The sequence below is a fragment of the Phasianus colchicus genome, chromosome 15 (genome assembly GCF_987193195.1).
Source record: "Phasianus colchicus chromosome 15, bPhaCol1.hap1.1, whole genome shotgun sequence".
Lineage (NCBI taxonomy): Eukaryota > Metazoa > Chordata > Aves > Galliformes > Phasianidae > Phasianus > Phasianus colchicus.
The window spans coordinates 17,743,444-17,761,242 of NC_143450.1; the positions used below are offsets into that span (position 1 = coordinate 17,743,444).

The following is a 17,799-nucleotide window of genomic DNA, read 5'->3' on the forward strand; positions in this document are numbered from 1 at the left end:
TCTCGTTAAGTCTTCCAAGCGTTGTTTTTCCGCTCACCTCTCACCCTGAGGACAAAGCTCTCCGAGCGCAGTGTGGTTTCTCCAGGATCCGCCATCCCTGCTTGCTCGTCTGTCTGAAGCCATCACTGCAGCCTCCTCGGGGATTATTTTTCAGACAAAGTGTTGATGTTTTCCCCCACTTGGGTGTCAAGTGTGTTGCAGAGGTGGTAATTTCTGAAGTCTAATGAGAGGAACACTCCGTGGTTAATGAGGTGTTGGGAGGCAGCACAGCTCAACCCGCAGTTACACTTTCCAACTTTCCAGTTTAATTATAATCCCGGCTCTCCTGTGCATGCACTCGTTCCTTTCTCACTTGAATGCATCGCCTGCAGCACTTCCCAGTTTGACACAGAGCTGTGCATGGGATAGGACAGCTGGCCGTGTCCTCCTGTCCCTGCCTTCCCTAAGCCCTTGCTGGGCTTTTGGCAGACACTCAGGCCTGCCCAGCGCTGCTAAGTACCAGTTTAAATGTCAGACTTCAACTCTTATGCACTGCCATTAAGCAGTTATAAGTTTGTAGGAACAGTGAGAGCGGAGATTGCAGGGCCCAGCCCTGCCCCACACCCTGCACAGGGCCCCATGTGCCATTCCTGTGGCACGCTGAGCCCTGCCCCAGCCCCACACAGCACAGCTGCTCTCACTGAGGTGTAAAGGGCACTCAGGTAGTTGTACCTGTGCTCTGCTTGTGATGGGGACACAGCTGACGGATCATTGCTCTCTGACCTTTTGTAATCGGGTTGTGTTTGACATGGGTTGCACAGGGTGTGCTCTGATGCACAGATCAGGCAGTGCTGCAGGATGGGTGCAGGTACAGTGCAGGAGCAGCACCCAGCCTGCCTGCGATGCAGGGGTGTATCCTACAGCTGGGTTTGTTTTGAGGGGAAGGAGGGGAAGTTGCTTGTGCTGAGTAAACTTTTGCAAGCATTACTTTCCCCTTTCTTTTAATTAAAAAGTTTTAATTAATGGATACAGTAAAAGCGTGCCTTTTGGCTGCTGTGGGTTGTAACTGAAAGCTGGGAAGTGATGTCTGTGGTCCCTTGATCTCTATGTGTGCTCACAGTGAGTACAACAGGACACACCTGATGCTGTGTCCCACCCAACCACCATGAGAAGCACTGCAGAGCAGTGCAGTGCTCCCACCAAACACACACGTCTGCAGTTTCCAAGGATTTATTATACAAAAATAAAATGAATGCGATTATCCATCTTTTCTAATCAGAAGAGGGGCACTTTTCACCACTGACCTAGAATTGTTGTTTGAACAATGGAATGTTTAACACCGTTATGTTACTCTATGGACCAAACTGCCTTTTTCCCTTTTTCCCTACAGCAGGAGGGGCTGTAGGGAAGGAAGCACTGAAAAGAGCATTCAGGAGCCATGCAGCTCCGGCTTTGTGTCCCCAGCCCAGCTGTCACCCAGGAGGAATCTCACTGCGTCCCTCAGCCACATGAACTGCAGCACTCCTGCTCCTCCTGTTCTGCTCCAGCATCTCCAGGACAGGGTGAGGGCATTTGGTGCCCACGTGCACTTACAAAGGGATTGTGGAAGAGACTTAATAAATAAATACAAATAACATGGCATGAGGTACAGCAATATTCTAAGGAAGGTTAAGATGCTGAGGACTTGGAGCTTCTGGCTGGCATTAGCTTGGCTTAGTATGGTGAAGTTATCTGCAAGCTTTTTGCTCAGTAACACGAACAACGGTGCAGTTTGAAGTTGCTCGAAGGCATTTTGGCAGCGACGTACTTGGATGGATAAATGGGGTAACACAGAGCACCGGGGGTGCTGGGTTCCAGCAGCAGCTGGGCTGGAAGCCACACATCCCTGGTGCATGGCTGTGCTTGAGGCTCCTTGTCATCACTGCGAAGGGTCATGCAGGGCTGAGCGGCTCGGGTCTGGTTTGGTTCAAGCCTTTACCTACAGCTCGGGGCTCTAACGCTTGGCTCTTCATTGGAACACCAGGAAGGGGCAGCAGGGGTGGGCGGCCGGCGCCGGGGCGGGGTGTCTGTGAGCTGTGGGATGGGAATCAGTCTGCTGACACTGGCAGTGGGAGGAAGAGGATCGCCTTCTGCCCATAGTGAGTCCGCGGCCCCAGCTTGCTGTTCCCATTTTTCTTCAGCCCGACGAACCAGTTCTTGTCTGCGTGCTTTTTGGAGATGTATGTGTTGTAATGGTTCTCCTCCAGCCTCTCAAGGAACAGGCACTCCTCGCCTGGTAGCTGCTGGAAAAGAGCCGTGGGGGGCAGTGAGAGGGGTGCCGTGGGGCAGGATGCAGCTCGGGGGCTGCTGCCCGCTCCCTGTGCCCACCACACAGTGCAGACGGGCCTTGGCTTGGCTCCTGCCTCGCTCCTGGCTCACTCTGCAGTCCCATGCCCATAGCCCAGGAGTGTGGGGAGCAAAGCAGCTCCTTGGTGAGGCTGAGAAGCCTACCAACAGGGATATGGGACGTGCGCTTTGCTATAAATGGGTCTCAAAGACCTGGATTATCTTTGGTGACTCTGTGTCCTGCAGCTCCTGGGCACCAGATCACAGAATCACAGAACCATTAAGGCTGGAAAAAACCTCTCAGATCCCCAACCCCTGCCCACCCCACCATGCCCACTGACCATGTCCCCCATGCCACATCTCCATGTTCTGGAACAGCCCCAGGGATGGTGAATCCCTGCTCCCTGGGCTCCTGTATGTGTGCTGCAGCTTACCGAGCCATAGAGGAGCCCGTTGGTGTCCATTGCCAGGTACTGCCCCGACGCTGTGCTCTTTATATAGACCTCGCCCACGTCTTCCGCACTGAGCTGGAGCTGAACTGGAAGTAAAAATAAAACAACAGCAATAAAGTAAAAAGGAAAATAGGGAAATGGAAAAAGGGAAAGTGGTGAGAGATAATGGCCCAGGTGTTTCTGTTCTGAATTATAATGAGTTTAAGAGAAACAGTACAGAGTGTGATAAATACATCTCCTCGTGCCCCCCCCTTCAGAGAAACCCCACAGCCATGTTTGGGGAACCAAAGACCAATTTTTGCCTATTTTACATCAAAGGAAGGGCAGCCTTTTGGTTAAGATGCTGGAATGGGACACAGGAAATTGGGGTTTTAATTCTGACTCTAATTTGCAAATTTCCTTTGTGGTTTTTGACAAGATGGTTAAGGAGTGACGTATGAAGAAGTATTTCAGGACAGACAGACCTCAGGTACTGGTACTGCAGGGCACCATGCCTTGCTGCCTGGCAGGGTCTGCGCCCTGGGGAGCTGGGTCATACATCCAGGCGCTGGGTCCTCCTGTGAGCTGCAGAAGGGCAGCAGACAGAGGGAAGGCAGTGCAGACATCCTGCAGATGCCCATGAGCCATGTTCCGTAAGGTGCCAGCCCATGGCACAGACCGGTGCAGTGGAGCAGCCCTGGAGATGGCTCTCCAGCACTCAGTGCCCAAGGACTGAAGCACAAGTGGGTGCTTTAGCTCCAGCTCCTTCCTTCTTTTCTTAATTTATTTACTCCTTAGTGGGGCATGGAGTACTGTTACCTCTTCCCTGTAAGGCAAGGCTGGTGTTGGAAAGGAACATGGGCTTATTTCCTCCTCAAGACTCTGAAATGCTCATGTAACATTTATTTTTCACTTCATGCTGAAGGCTCGGGATGCTGAGCGCTGCAGTGAAGGACCAGGAATGGAATTAGTGCTGGGTGCAGTGACTTAGGATGAGTGATTTTTTGTTTTCCCCTTAGATACCCTCTTTCATTCTGTGCCTAGCACCTGACAAGGCGATGTCAGATAAAAATAAGAACTTCCCTGGAGCAGCGGTGCCAGTGGCAGCGCATGGGCAGGACTCCAGAGTGCAGTGCTTCCAGAGGGGCAGCTCCCACCGGCACACTGCCCTGTGCTGCATTCGCTCTGTAAATATTTGCCTGCTCAGATATCCACGTTTACAGGATTGTTTTCAGGGGGTTCCTAGCTGGCAGGGCTTCCCAGCACACGGCCTGGCTGGCGGCCAGCGAGGAGCAAGAGAGTCTGTGGGGGGGAGATGCTGGCTGCAGGGCTCAGGCTGGTGGGGTTGGGAATGGGCTGGAAAGCCTGAGGGTGGGGACTCAGGGCTGTTCCCAGCACTGCTGGGATGCTGCAAGGAGCAGGGAATGGTGTTTGTACCCAGAACTCTGCTGCTCATTGAAGCACGAGGAAAGGTTAAGCTTGGGGAGAAAGCCACATGGGTCCTTATGATTTAATGGGGAAAAAAAAGCGTTTTCCTAGAATACGTATGGCCAATTGGGTCCTCCCAGTGCTCCTTCCTAACTAGATACGAGATCTGGATAGCTGCAGATCCCAGTTATATTCCAGTAAGCACCTAGGATATGGAATAACAGAATCCAGACCCACTGCCTTGGGCTCCCACTTCCTGAATCCTCTTGAGCACTTTGGAAGTGCAGTGGTCCCCAGAACTTAAAGCTCTCAAACAGAGCTGTGAACTGTGTCATCAGTGTCACACGGCTGCTTTGTGCCTCATGAGGGTGGATGCTAAGGAGGGGCTCAGCCAGAGGAGCTGCTGGGGGCAAGGTGCTGCTGCAGGAGGCCAGGCCAGCCTTGTTCTTGCCTCTTTTGACCTCTGCATCCTGCAGGAACTTAATTAAACACATAGGGGAAAGGGAAGGAATCGAAGACGAGAGGATGCTGCACGCAAAGCACACAGATACACACATTCAGCACACCGAGCTCCAGCCCGATTCATGTGTGAGAAGCACAGCCGTGCTGCCCAAGAGCATCACATGTGAAGTGCCACTGCTGCCCAACCCAGGGACACGCAGAGATGCCATCAGATCAGATGTGATGGCCTCAGGTGTGCGCAGGGCTGCAGCTCCTCCCCGATCTTCCAGCTGCCTGCTTGCCTGCATGTTGCAATTAACCCCTCAATTACATCCCCTGCAATCAGCATCCCTTCTGCCTGCCCCTCCCGGCTGCACAGCCGCCTGCACACCCATGCCAGGTTGCTTCCTGCTGGTAAGGCTGAACAAGCAATGCAGGGCATGCAAACAAGCAGGAGAGCCAAGCAGCCCGGCCGGTCCTTACTGTGCTGGTCACTCCGGTCCCGTGTCCCGTCCACCTTGCCGTCCGGCAGGATCCGTAGGAAGTGGCCCCCGTTGCTGCAGTACAGGAGTTTGGGCTTCTTGTAGTTGCCCAGCGGCAGGCCGAAGCGCTCGGTCAGAGCAGTGAAGGTGGTTATCTCCCCCTCGGCCATGGTTCAGGCTGCTGGAGATGGGAGATGTGAGCGGGGTGCTGAGCTGCCCGCAGTGCTGTGCTTATAGGGGCAGGAGGGATGGGGCTGGGACAGGTGCTGCTCCCTGCAGTGGGAGGGCTGGGGTCGTCCCGCTGGCGGCAGGGATGCGGTCCCTCTAATTGTATCGCAGTGAATCCTGTTTTCTTTCTGCTTTCTATTGACGCACATGCTAAAATTATACGCTGGAAAACACGTTTGGAAACCACCCAATGTCTGATTGGAACCCGCAGGAGGCAGCAGCCCGGGTTAATGGCTCTCACCATTATTATACCTTCCCGTCGTGGCTGTGACTAGAATTGCAACACAGGCGGCACGCTGCATAGCAAGCATTGCTTTGTGCTGGGATGTTCACCTGGCCCGGGCAAACACACCGAGGATCAGAACACAACTTAGATATTTTGGGAGACAACTGCAGGCATAGGAGGCTTCCACTGTTCGGGCCTTGAGGGGGAGATTTACCCTACAGTGATCAACTGTGTATGGAAAAACAGAACTCTGAATCCAGACCGTGTCATGGTTGTGCAGCCTTGCATCCCATCTGTGACGGAAAGCCAAGAGCCCAGCACAGAGACTGCACTTAAACCACCATGAAAATGCTGCCTCTCATAGGCAACGTTCTTTGGGCTTATAGAGAAATGGATTTATGAACAAAGATGGGGCACAGGGTAAATCTAGTAATGTCTAGTAGGTCAGGAAATGACTTTAAATGTTATTTATTCCCATAGCTTAGCTATGGGACAACATAGTCACTATTTATATGTATTTAAAGATTGTGAAAACATCAGTTGAGCACTGAGTTGTGTTATAGCTGCACTAGGATTGAGCTGGTGCCAGGTTGGTTCTTAGGAACAATTTCTCCCCCAAAGGTCAGTCAGGAGACACTATTCCTCCAAGCAGATCCCCAAAGCATGCAGAAGATAAAAATATGTGAAAGTGCCAATTTTTGTTTTAAAGTTTTGATCACTAAGGACTGTAACCATGGAAATAAGAGTTCACTGCTGTTGTTGAAAACATGCCCAGCCATTTCTCTGGTCAGTTCCCAGACTTCATCCCTTTCTTTCAGATGTGCCCCTTTGAAGGTCTTGAAGCAGTGATGGAGCACCTGGTGGGAAGGCAGGGCCAACTGGAGGAGCTCAGCTGTGTGCAGTGTACTGAGTGATGGAGGGGCTGGAGCAGGATCCACCCCTTCCCTGTCCTCATGTAAGGGTTGGCAGTGGAGGTAAGGGGATCTCACTGGAGATCCCTGTATACCTGAGGCTTTCCAAAGGTAAGCAGCTTCTTTCCTTTGTTTCTGTGCTCAAAGCTGTTGTATTTGGAGAAAATCCTCACTTGCTGCAGCTTAGGTCCTTGCTGCTCTGCTGATATTGCTGCACTTTTTATTGTATTACAGGTCTTTCTCAGAACAGCATGAGATATCCAAGGAGAGTAAAGCAAAGCATTCTCTTCCCCAGGGCTGGGTTCTGTCTGGCAGAGCCTCTGTCCCAGGAGCGCTGCTGCAGGCAGGGCTCCGAGTTGTGCAGGGTCAGAAGGCAGGTGCTGCCATGTGCTGCTTTACGCTTCTCACTACTGTCCTCACTGTATTTCAGGCGCTGTGTTGGCTGGAGCAATGCCCAGTGAGCAGCACTGCATCAGATATGAGTTTCCCCAGCTGTTGCCTACTTAGCCCTGAGATCCGGCTCCTGGCCAGTTCCTCCCCCACTGCCCATAGCCTTGAACTGCTCCAGACCCATTTCAGTCTGAAAGCATTAACCTCCCTCCAAGGGACCCAACCCAAGTTTTACAGTCGCCTCCCCTGGTTCATACTTTACTTGTGGTTCAGCTCCACACAGCTACTGTGCTTTGCCTGGGCAGCAGCCTGCTTGTCACCCCATGAGCTGGGCAGGCCGTACTGCTTTGCTGAGCATTAACCAAGGCCAGTGGTGCTGTGCAGTTTACTGGAAGCTACTTTTTCCTTCAACCCTTCTCAGAGGATGAAAGGCACCTGATGTCTCCTGGCAGCTGATGGAGGGAGCGGAGGAGCCCACCCTGCAGCTGTGGGCTCTGCACAGCAGGGTCCCAGCACCACAGCTGACATGGGAGAGGTGCAGATTGGGGTGCGTTCCTTCTTCACTCGCAGGTCTGCACTGTCAAGAGCACCTACAGATAGCTTTAACAGAACAGCTCTGCTGGAAACATTGCCTTCACTTTCGCGTATTTCCTTTAAGGTTTTTTTTTCCTATTTTTAGGAGGCTCTCAATGCTCACCAGCTGCCTTTGACTCCACAAGAAAAGCTGAATGAACACAATTTTCCACTCCCATTGTCTCTCCTGGCTAAATACTGCTGCTGTTCTCAGACTTTTATGACTGTGCAGCCGGTATTCCACGCACAGTACAGCTCCTTGGCCCCGCTATTATATTTTTGGCAAGAAAACATTAGGTTTTTATGGAAATTTAAAAAAAAAAAAGTGAGAGTGCAAGAGAGAACCCGAACCTAACACTAGGGGCCTTATTTTTTGGGGTAGAAGCCCAACAAAATGGCTGGGGTCCAAAACTTCTTGGCTACTGCACTGCACACGCAGTGCTTTCCTGTCCACCTCTCTTTGTCCTCTCTGCTCCTTTCCCTTTCAGCCCTTTCTGATTTCTTTGAATGGATCTGGTCTCTGTAAGTCACTATTCTGTATGTTGCACAAGAGGCCCCGTGGAGCCCTGCAGTTACAACAGGTACAATATTTTAGAAGAACTTTGGCTCTGGCTTTCCTCTGTGCGTTGCCCTGGTGGGTTGCTGAAGCCCTGGGGCTGATGGTATGGCTTTGGGGAACTGCTGGAGTCTGCATAGGCAAAACTGCTTGAATAAAATGGGGATTTTATTCATTGTAAGTATTAAGGATCGACTGTGTGAGATGGATTTCCTCACCCTAGAATAAGAGACTGTGATGGATGCAGGCAGGATCAGAGCTCAGCAGAAGTTTCCTTGTGCACAGGTGTCCTTGGGGTGGTAATTGGAGTCAATGGACTTAGAGGTGTTTTCCAACCTTCATGATGCTGTAATCCTATCCTACTTCACCTACAGAGGAGTCCTTAGGTATCTCATGCATGTCTTGGGGACAAAGGTGTGCTCATAGCCAAGTGTTCTGCTGGACCCACATATGATTCCTGTGCTTCTCCAGGCTGGGACTCAGTACAGCATCTCAGCAAAGCAGTGGCATCCGTGGGGAGACAGGAAAACAAAGTGATCATCTGCTTTCTAATTGCCTGCCAGCCTCTCCTACCTCCTCGCCCACAGCCTCCTGCAATCTGGTGATTAACTTAATTACAGCTGCAGCTCCTGGAGCTGACCCAGCCTGGGAGGAGAGCAGTGCCAGGAGGGTCTCACTTCCTGCAGCCTGCCTGGGCTCAGACCAGGAACGTGGACGTGGCTGTGAGCAGTGCTGGCTGCAGATGCAGCTCCCATTGTCTCATGTGTGGGATTTAATTGTTAATCCCAACGCACGCCAGATGTGTGGGACCTGTTGTGTGGAAAGAATACTTTTGATAGAGAGCACAAGGGCTCAGTTGCTCCAGCAAAGGGTGAGGGGGGAGAAGTTTTGTACGCAGCATCAAAGGAAGCAAGTATAATGGATGACAGAGTGCTCTACTGTGGGTAGGAGCAGTGCTGAGAGAGGAAAGGAATCCTCTCCTAGCAGGTCCCTGTGGCTGAGCTACAGTGCTCGCTTAACAACATTGGTGCTCAATGTTCTAAAGCACCTTTCACTTGCAGTGGTTTTTAAGAAGCCCCTGAAGCTGACAGCTGGGCTCTGTGCCCCTCTCCCTGCCGTGGGTCTGGGTGTGCTCTGCCTCCTGGAGAAAGCAGCAGAGGAGGCCTGCAGGGCTGCTGCAGAGCAGGACAGGTGGTGCAGGAGGGAGCACGGCTGCAGTCCTTGTGTGCTGGAGGTGAGGCTGGGTGATGCTGCCCAGCTCCCAAATGTCACCGCTCCCCCTGCCACCCACTGCTGCTGTCCCTGTGAAATGTCAGACCGCAGAGCTGGGAGTGCTGAGGCTGTCTGGGCTCAGGTGTGGCTGCCCCATGGCTGCTGGCTCCGGCCCCACACACCCACAGACAGACAGGCGGACAGACGGCAGTGCCAGCCCTGGGCAGGCTGCACACAGCTTCCTTCTGCTGCTCTGTTTACGCTGCTTTCCTCCAGCCCTTCTGCATCTCGCTCTCACATCCCAGCTCTGCCCAGAAAAGCCATTTGCCTGACTCCAAGTGACAGATTCTTGCCCCCAATCTTGTGCTATGCTACACTCTCGTGTCAAGGGGGTGATGTGGTTCTCCTGTTGTATCTTGTGGGCCTCACCCCAAGCATCTCCTACCAGATTCCAGGTAAGGGCCTTGTTGGTGCTCCCTCCATCACCCTGCTGTTGGCTGCCAGCCACGCCAAGCTCTCATCACCCACACGAGTCCGGAACATTGGCGTGCTGCTGCTAATGAGGCATGTGCTTAAGTGAGGAGTGAACAGTAGGAATTTGCCTACGTTGTCAGATGGGATGCTTCCTTCAGCCGCCCCTGTGAAGAGTGGCCCAGCTCAACCAAGGGTTGGCTCTGGCTTCAAAATGAGGATTTGACTTTGGGTTCAGACTTGTGCTGTGTCCTTCACCAGAGAAGCAAAGGATGCCTGAAACAGAAGGTTTCATCTCCAGGCCAAGAGAAACTCCACATCCATACCCGTGGTTAACCATCAGTAGACACATCATCACTCAGAATTCAAGCCTCAGTCTGTGCTGTTCCAAGGAAGATCACTTGGTGTCTGGGTTCACCATAAGCTCAGCAGTGATTTACTACCGTAGAAATGCAAGGGGAGTTAATTATCTTCATTTCAAACTCATTGTATGATGGCAATATAGCTTGTCAAGTTTGGAGGAAGAACTGCCTGGAAGAATTCTGCTCTGAGTTCTGCTGCTTAACATCTCTAAGTGTAGCGTCTAGTAGCTATGGGTGCCCAAGTAAACAGCTTGGGCTGTGTTTTGCTATGAATGCTGTTGCTCAGTAACTTAATAGTGCAACAATTGCTTGAGATAATAATTGCTATTACTGGGAAAATCCTCCAATAAATAATAATTTTCTTATCTGCATGACTTGAGAGCTGGAGAAATGCCGTACTGTTTGAAACCACAGTGCATGGGAACATGCAAGGAGTGTTCCAAGGGAAAGATCCTTCTGCTCTGTTGCAGCAAGGCAAGATCAGAGCTGAACCTTTATAAATGTGGTTGAGGAGATCTACAGAAAAATCCAAACAGATTAATTATGAGGGGATGATGAACCACTGCATTCAGCTGGTGAGCATGCACCTCCATCTATTTCCTGCTGTTGTAGAGCAAGATCTGGGCATGATGGGGATGGGTCAGTGGTTGGATTCAGATAATCTCAGAGGTCTATTCCAACCTGAATGATTGTATGGTATGTTGCTTCTTTGGCATGCATCTTTGGGCAAAATTCTGGGGGACCTCAGTTCAGAACAGCCCACTGGGTCCCCAGGTGTCCATGTGCCATTTCCAGTCAGAGGAGCACAGCTGACACATGGGATGTGCCAGCCCTTGGCAGAAGCTCCAGACAGCAGCACGAGGCACCTGTGAATGGGAGAGCTGGACACCAGTTTGTCCCCTTAAGACAACAGCATGGCTGATGACCACAGCTCCAAGGAAAACAGCCCTGCCCCAGGGCTGCTGCTCTCCGTAGCACAGCGAGGAGACAGCCAGTGGTTTCTGACAGCCTGTCTGCCCTGTCTGATCCCTGCAAACACCAGCAGCCGCCAACAATGCAGCACAGGAGAGACAGCTGCAATTATAAACATCTGATAGAACCGAGTGCTTTGTGGAGCGCTGCCATCAGGTGCCACCCACGTGGGCTATTTGCAGCCTGGCATGGCTGGAAGGCTCTGGGACATCTGTGAGCAGGTGGTGGCCTGGCCCTGGGACACCTGCATGGGGTGAGGGGACGCCCTGATGGCCTCCAGACACAACCCAGCATAGCAGCAGTGGTGGTAGAAGGTGGGGACATCCCAGATCTTTAAACCCACTGAACTGAGGCAACAAAACAAAAGCAGCATGAATCCTCCAGAAATTTAAAAATAATTTGTATGCAGCCTTCCCCTTTGAAACCTGCCTGGCCTGGGACACAAGCAATCCTGTATCTGCAAAGCTTTGGGCATAGGAAAGGGCTCATCCAAGCAATGCCATCCCCAAAATGCCCGATGCTGCCCTGCGCCCACATACAGCCTGAAGGCTGCAGCTCCCCAGATGACAGCCACCACCCGCAGCACTGACCCCACAGAGCCCCTCTGCCCCCTCCAGCTCCTTTCAGAACTTAAATCTAAAGGGAGATGGACGTCCCAATGGAGAACAACGTACCCATCTGAGTGCTCCTGTCTGCAAGCGCGCTGCTATGAGCAAACAGCAGTGCAGTCACCCGGCGCAGCAGGCTGTGAGTTGTGGTGGTGAAGATCTCCCCCTCCTGTCCGCCCGGAGCGCGGGGCTGGGAGCGAGGAGGGAAATGCTGGGCTGGGGGCTGCCCTGTGCTCACCCCAACCACAGGGGGCGGCTGGGATTCGGGGTGCCCAGGGGCACTGGGGTCAGTGCTGGAGCTCTGCACTGTGGAAATAGAAGCTAGGCAGAAAGAAGGGCTCTGCAGGGACTCAGGCAGAGGTGGGACCGTCGGCCTGCTAACGCCAGAGGCGTGGGAAGAAAAGTCCCAAGGTTAAGGTTGACGCCCAGATTTCTCCTCTCGGAGCACGGCTCTAAATTAAGAAGTGGGAACAAACGTTCTGAGCACAAGAAGGCTGTGAGTCACGCACGGCCCTGTGTCTAGACTGCTGCGGGCAAAGAGCAAACCTTAGGGAGGACAACACCACACCAGAATGAGTCTGAGGAGATCAATGGGCTGGGGATGTCACCCTGCGGGTCAGCCCTGCTCCTGCCGCAGGCCTGGGGGGAAAATCTTTTTTCTGCTTCTTTTCTGATCCCCAGCCTTCCCAGGGTGCTGTGTCTCTTGCATTTTGGTTACAGGGACCAGAGCCAGCAAACTGCCATTTTATGGTTGGTTTGACCTGCAGCCACTTGCTAGCAGCACCTCCCCACCTTGGGGAAGAGCTGAGCTAATGGGAAGGTGAGGAACATCCTGGGAGGAGCAGCTCAAAGCGTTTCTGTGGCTTCTCCTGCCTGTGTTCTGCAGCAGAGCTGTGTGGATGGGAAGGGCTTGCTGCTGCCTTTCTTGCTCTCTCCCTCTGTGATGGGATTCCTTTCATGCTTCTCAGTTTTCCTGCTTTCTTGCATGACTTTGTGTGCCACCATGTGTCTCTAACAGGCAACTTTAATCCCCTCTGCTCTCCTCTTGCTTTATCTGTGCCCCTGCTGGCACTGCTCTGCTGGGTGCAAATTTCTCAGGGTGATTTCATTCTTCTTTAGGTGCCTCTGTCTCATCCTGGGGAGGGCTCAGGCCCAGCCAGTTTGGGAAAGAAGAAATAGGACAGAGAGGGGCTGTGCTGAATGCCCAGGTCTGAAAACCCAGACAATTATCAGCCTTTTTCTGCCCATTTGAGCAGCTGGGGAATCAAACCATTTTGTTATACGAGCTTTAGGAAGGAGGAAGGCCTGGTGCTAACTGCACGTCCAGACCTCTCTGCACCCTGCAGGCAGTGCCCACAACCTGCAGCCATCCTGCTGTGCTGCACTGAGGCACTGCTCTGCAGGGCTGCAGGATCTGCTGCTGTCTGCCCCTGCAGCATTAACAGAGGGGACACTGATGTTGGATGCAAGGTAAAAAGTACTGACTGCTCTTACTGAGGAATACTGAGTCAGGCTGCTCTTTTGTTTAATGAGAGGAGAGGAAGGGAGGATTATTGCATTCATTCAGGCCATGCTGCACACTGGGGCAAAGATAACAAAGCAGCAGTGCCTCTCTCTCTTGCTGAACTTGTTTTCAGCAAATTCTTCTGCAAACAGATTTCTATTGTGTGTGGCTTAAAAAGCAGAGCCATCCAGTTCTCCAGCACAGGCGATAATCAGTGACGTGCAGTTGCACAAAATGAATGTGGGATTTCTAAGGCTGCCCCAGCCGTGAGCATTAGCAGCCCTTGAGCTGTGCCAGAGGGCAGTGCCAGCTGTGCCCGTCCTCCCTGCACTCCCTGGCAGGTGCTACAGGACACAGCACAAGTGCTTGTATGCCCTGTACCCAGGACTGGGCTGGGGTTTCTCTGTCTGTCCATCAGTGCCCCAGGACACAGCAGTCCTCAGTGCATTTTGGGTGCGGTGTGCTCCTGTGAAGGAGCTGGGATCTGCAGATGGAAGGAAATCCCCATGTTTCCAGGCCTGCAGGTCTGCCAGAGAGCTCGGGCAATGCTGGCATCTTGCTTGTGAAACCCAGCCAAGGCTTTATCCAGTCCTCTTGAGTTGCAGGCTGGTGGTGGTCTGACCTGTGGCTAAGGACCATCTTTTGGGCTGATCTGTGGCTAGAGACCATCTTTCTCCACTGTCCTTTGCAACCTCTTATTTCTGAGCTCACATTCTTGAGAGGTGTCTACTCATCTCATCTAAACTGCTGCCATTTTGAGGGTCGTGAAATTAAAGATGATTAAAGGGGGTTGTTTAATGCAGGAGGCAAATGCTCTGGGCATTACTGCAGTGGTGCTCCTGGGGTTGTAGAGAGGACGGAGCTGCTCCTGCAGCAGGCAGTGCTGGAATGAGGCAGAGGTCACTGTGCACCATGATAGTTTTGCTCTGGTGCTGGTGGCATCTGCTGCTGCTGCAGTGGGAGATGGCACCAGGCACGTGGGAAGGGTTTGAGGAGCACACAGCCCTGCTGAGACACAGCCTGGGATGCACAGGGAGCATGAGGTGGGGACTGACATCGGCACCCACCAACAATTATTGCCCCATTGCAGTAAAAGTTGGTGATGATCTCCTCATTGAAAAGTTGCAGTTTTCTCTAATGAATCCCCTAAAGCAAGCTTATTTCCTGCAGAAATGTGCCTGTTTGTGGTTCTGGATTGCAATGTCTCTTGAAAATCCTTTTTCCTTCCTCCTTCCACACATTGTCATGCAGCTATGGACTTCCTGATGGAAGCATTTGCCCTTTGGTTACCCAACCATGGTGCTAAGGGCCTCACGCAGCCCCAGGAGCTGCTGGAAATGGAGCTGAAAGGGGATTGCTTCCTGCAGGAAGCCAGAACACTGCTTCTGCCACGAGCTCTGGAACTTTCCCTGTGAGGCTGCACACAGTGTGTGCATGGGAGTGGAAAACACAGATGTGCACCAGCAGCACTGCTGGGGCTGCACAGAGAAGCGACCGCTCCAGGTGAGCCATGCTCTGTCTCACAGCTCTTCCAGGAGGAAAATCCGCATCTTTCTTACTGAGGAAAGAAATGGGCCTTTCTAATGGCTAAGCTCTTTCATTTATTAATATTATTATTTAAATTTCTGACTTGGCATCAGAAGAGAAAGCAAATATTTAAGAGGATCAGATTTAAATCTGCTCTATGAATGCATCATCAGAAGTACATTGAAACAAGAGGAGACAGACTGAGATGAACTTGCGGGGGCTGCTATCCCTATGGCTGGCACTGTGAGCTGTAACTACTGCCCGTGCCAGACCAGAGAAGCTCAATACAAAGCAAATACACCCCCAGCCCTGATCACCCTTCCTGGGCGCATCGGGTGCCACGCACCTCCTTCATGCTCCCCCTCCTTGCTGCTTCCCCTATGTTTGTGAGCATTTTAGCTTGCTCATACCAGTTGGCACAGAGGAAAATTCATATAAAGCAGGCAGAGGGAGAGCTGAGCACCAGCACTGCTGTGGTGGGGAATGCAGCCCCAGGGTTGGCAGCAGCAGAGCCGCATCACTGCTGGGGAAACAGCACCGTTGTGGCCAGCTGTGTGATGAGCTGCTGGGGTGGGGGGAAGATCGAGGTCTTGGGAGTGGGAGGAAGGCCAGAGTCATTCGGGGAGCTTGAGAGGGGGAGGCTCTCCCCTGGGCGGGGTGGAGCTGGAAGGGGAGGTTATCCAAAGGGCTGGGGCTGGCCGAGGCCTCCCTGGACCCGAACTGCGGTCAGCCCCAACCCAAGTCTGTTCTGCACACTGAGCAGTGCTGTGCTGACCCCGTTTTGAAGGGAGAACACTCAGGCATTGTTCTGCTTATCAGCGCCAAGCCAAGCACTGCAATTAGGAACCAATTAAAGTCCAGACTCGTGTTTGTGTGTGCAGAGCTTCCCTGCGGCTCAGGGGCTCAGGCGGTTGCTGCTGGATCACCACAGGCCTGGGTCCCACTGCCACCCATCACTGTGTCACCAACAGCACGTGGGGCAATGGGACCTGGGGCTCTGCCCAGGACATTTCTATTAAGGAAATTATTATTCATAATTTTCTTTTACTAATTTTTTTTTTTAAACCATTTTCTAGCACCGCATCGCTTAGACAAATTTCCTATTGGAATAGTCCTAATATTAGGTTTTGCAAAATAAAACATTTAAAAAATTTGGATTCAAATTCAGAGACAAATTTCTAGCCGCAGCTTCCAGTTAATTTGCAGTCATTTTGAAATTGCAGTGAAACTCACATTGTTTTGAAGCCCTCCATTCTCCCAGTGGCAGCAGCCCAATGACACCTGCAAGGTTTGGGGGATTTTGGCCCATTTAGGTGAGGAAATAGCACATTCAAAACCGTAATGTCTCTGCAGAAGGAACCTGCTCCCTCTTCCCCCCTCCTGGCCCATCTGTGCCCTCGTGGAGCCCCCTCAGGCCCTGCTCCGGTCCCCACATCCTCCCCAGGTAGGAGCACACTGACAGCACGTGGGCACCCGGGCCCCTCCCAGCCTCTCCGTACCGCGCCCGCGGCTTCGGGGGATGCTTCTGGGTGCTGCCCGGTGGGATGGGGAAGGGGGGAACGGAGATGGGGATGAGATGGGGATGAGATGGGATGCTCGCTGCCCGCCGCCCCGCCCGCAGCCCAGGGCAGCCACATCCCCGCCCGGGGCCGCACGCAGCATCCCGGGTAACGTACCGCCCGCACGGTCCCGCGGAGGAGCTGCCGCCGCCGGGCTGAGCCTTTAGCTGGTGTCAGAGCGAAGGGGAGACAGGGAAAAAAAATAGAGGGGGACGGGAGGGGGGGAAGAAAAAAACAGAAAAAAAAAAAATCGGCCAAGCCTATTGGCGAGGAGCTGCGGTGGGAGGGGACGGGCGGCCCGCACGGCCGTGTCGGGCTCAGCGGGCACCGCTGCTACCGCTGCTACCGCTGCCCCGCCCCGGGGCTGAGCCCGGCGGGCACAGGGGGGCACCGAGCGGGCAGTGAGCGAGCACCCAGCGGGCACACGGGGGGCACCCAGCGGGCAGGCGGCCCCGAGCCAGAGGCTGCTGCTTGCTGCCAGCCTCCCGTGGCCAAGGAAACCAAAGCAGATCGGGGCTTTCAGAGCTTCCCACTAGTGGATATGGGCCCGAGAGAGCCGCGCCCGATGCGGGCTTTGTGCGTGGCTGCTGCGGGTAAAGGAGCGAGCGCAGAGCTTGGCCAGCTGCCCCCGCTGCTGTTGGAGCGTCGTTCGGCCGCGGGTCTGTCGGGCTCGTGGCTGTGCCGCACGGCGTCCGTGCGTTTGTGCAGCCGATCCGGTTTCGGATCCGAAGCGGTCTGAGCAGAGCCGAGCGGCTGGTCAAGAACGCCGCAGTTTGCAGCAGGTTTGGGGACAGGCAGAGCCCTGATGCGGCCCGGGCCCCGCGCTGCCCCCCGGCTCGGCATGGCCACGGCCGTGCTGCTCCTGCTGGTGCCTTTGGGAAGGAGCCCTCACCTCGTTCTGCTGCGCGAGTGCCGTAAATAATGCACGTTTCTTGGCTTGCTTAGAGGTACAGTAAATAATTAACTACGGAGCCGCTTTCTGCCGCGTGGAAGCAGAAGGGTTCTGAGCAGCACGCAGCAGTCAGACCAGGAGCGAGCAGCAGTGGCAAAGCTTTCTGCGAGACTGCTGTCAAAGAGCCCCCTGAGATGTGCCAGGTCCGGGGGGAGCTCATTGCTCGCCTTGCAGCTGCATTGCTGAGCACAGAAATGTCTCCTGCCTCCCTCCCTGTCCAGAAAGAAGTCCAGAAAGAGAAAACAAATCGCCAGCCGTTCCCCTGGCCGTGCACGCCTGGCTGAGCCCACAGAATTTCTGGGAGCTTGGAAACCACAAAAACCCATTGCAGACCGTTTGGGGACAGGCTGCAATGCCCACAGTGAGGCTGTGTGCCTGCAGGAGCCATACCCCACGTGCACTGCTGGGTTGGGGGTGTGCAGAACTCTGCTGCTGGGTCACCCTATCCCTCACCCCACTGCCCGCACACCCATGCTCACACACTCACAGCAGCATGCAGGAAAAGCTCCAAGGAGAAGCGGTGTCCTCAGACCGGCACCATCACTGGGGTGGTGATGCTTTCCAGGCAAAATCCAGCTGTGTCCGGGATGTGTGGGGCTGGGACGGTGCTGCTGTCACTGGGGCTGCTGCACTGCGCCCACATAAGACAAGGAAGTATGGAC

General features: G+C 53.5%; 1 protein-coding gene across 5 annotated transcripts; it reads right to left on the bottom strand.

Moving 5' to 3' along the window:
- Positions 1 to 1,193: 1,193 nt before the first annotated feature.
- On the bottom strand, positions 1,194 to 17,799 carry FGF1 (fibroblast growth factor 1). Of its 5 annotated transcripts, none has more exons than XM_031598497.2 (5): positions 17,625 to 17,799; positions 16,303 to 17,350; positions 5,088 to 5,264; positions 2,739 to 2,842; positions 1,194 to 2,258 (listed from the first exon to the last, which is right to left on the bottom strand). In XM_031598497.2, the coding sequence occupies exons 3-5, from the start codon at positions 5,254 to 5,256 to the stop codon at positions 2,067 to 2,069; spliced, it is 465 nt and encodes a 154-aa protein (XP_031454357.1). In that variant the 5' UTR covers positions 5,257 to 5,264; positions 16,303 to 17,350; positions 17,625 to 17,799; the 3' UTR covers positions 1,194 to 2,066. The 5 variants fall into 5 exon arrangements, with proteins under 5 accessions (XP_031454357.1, XP_031454356.1, XP_031454355.1 ...); XM_031598496.2 differs by having other exon boundaries at positions 1,194 to 2,261; positions 5,088 to 5,267; positions 17,625 to 17,797; XM_031598495.2 differs by having other exon boundaries at positions 1,194 to 2,261; positions 17,625 to 17,796.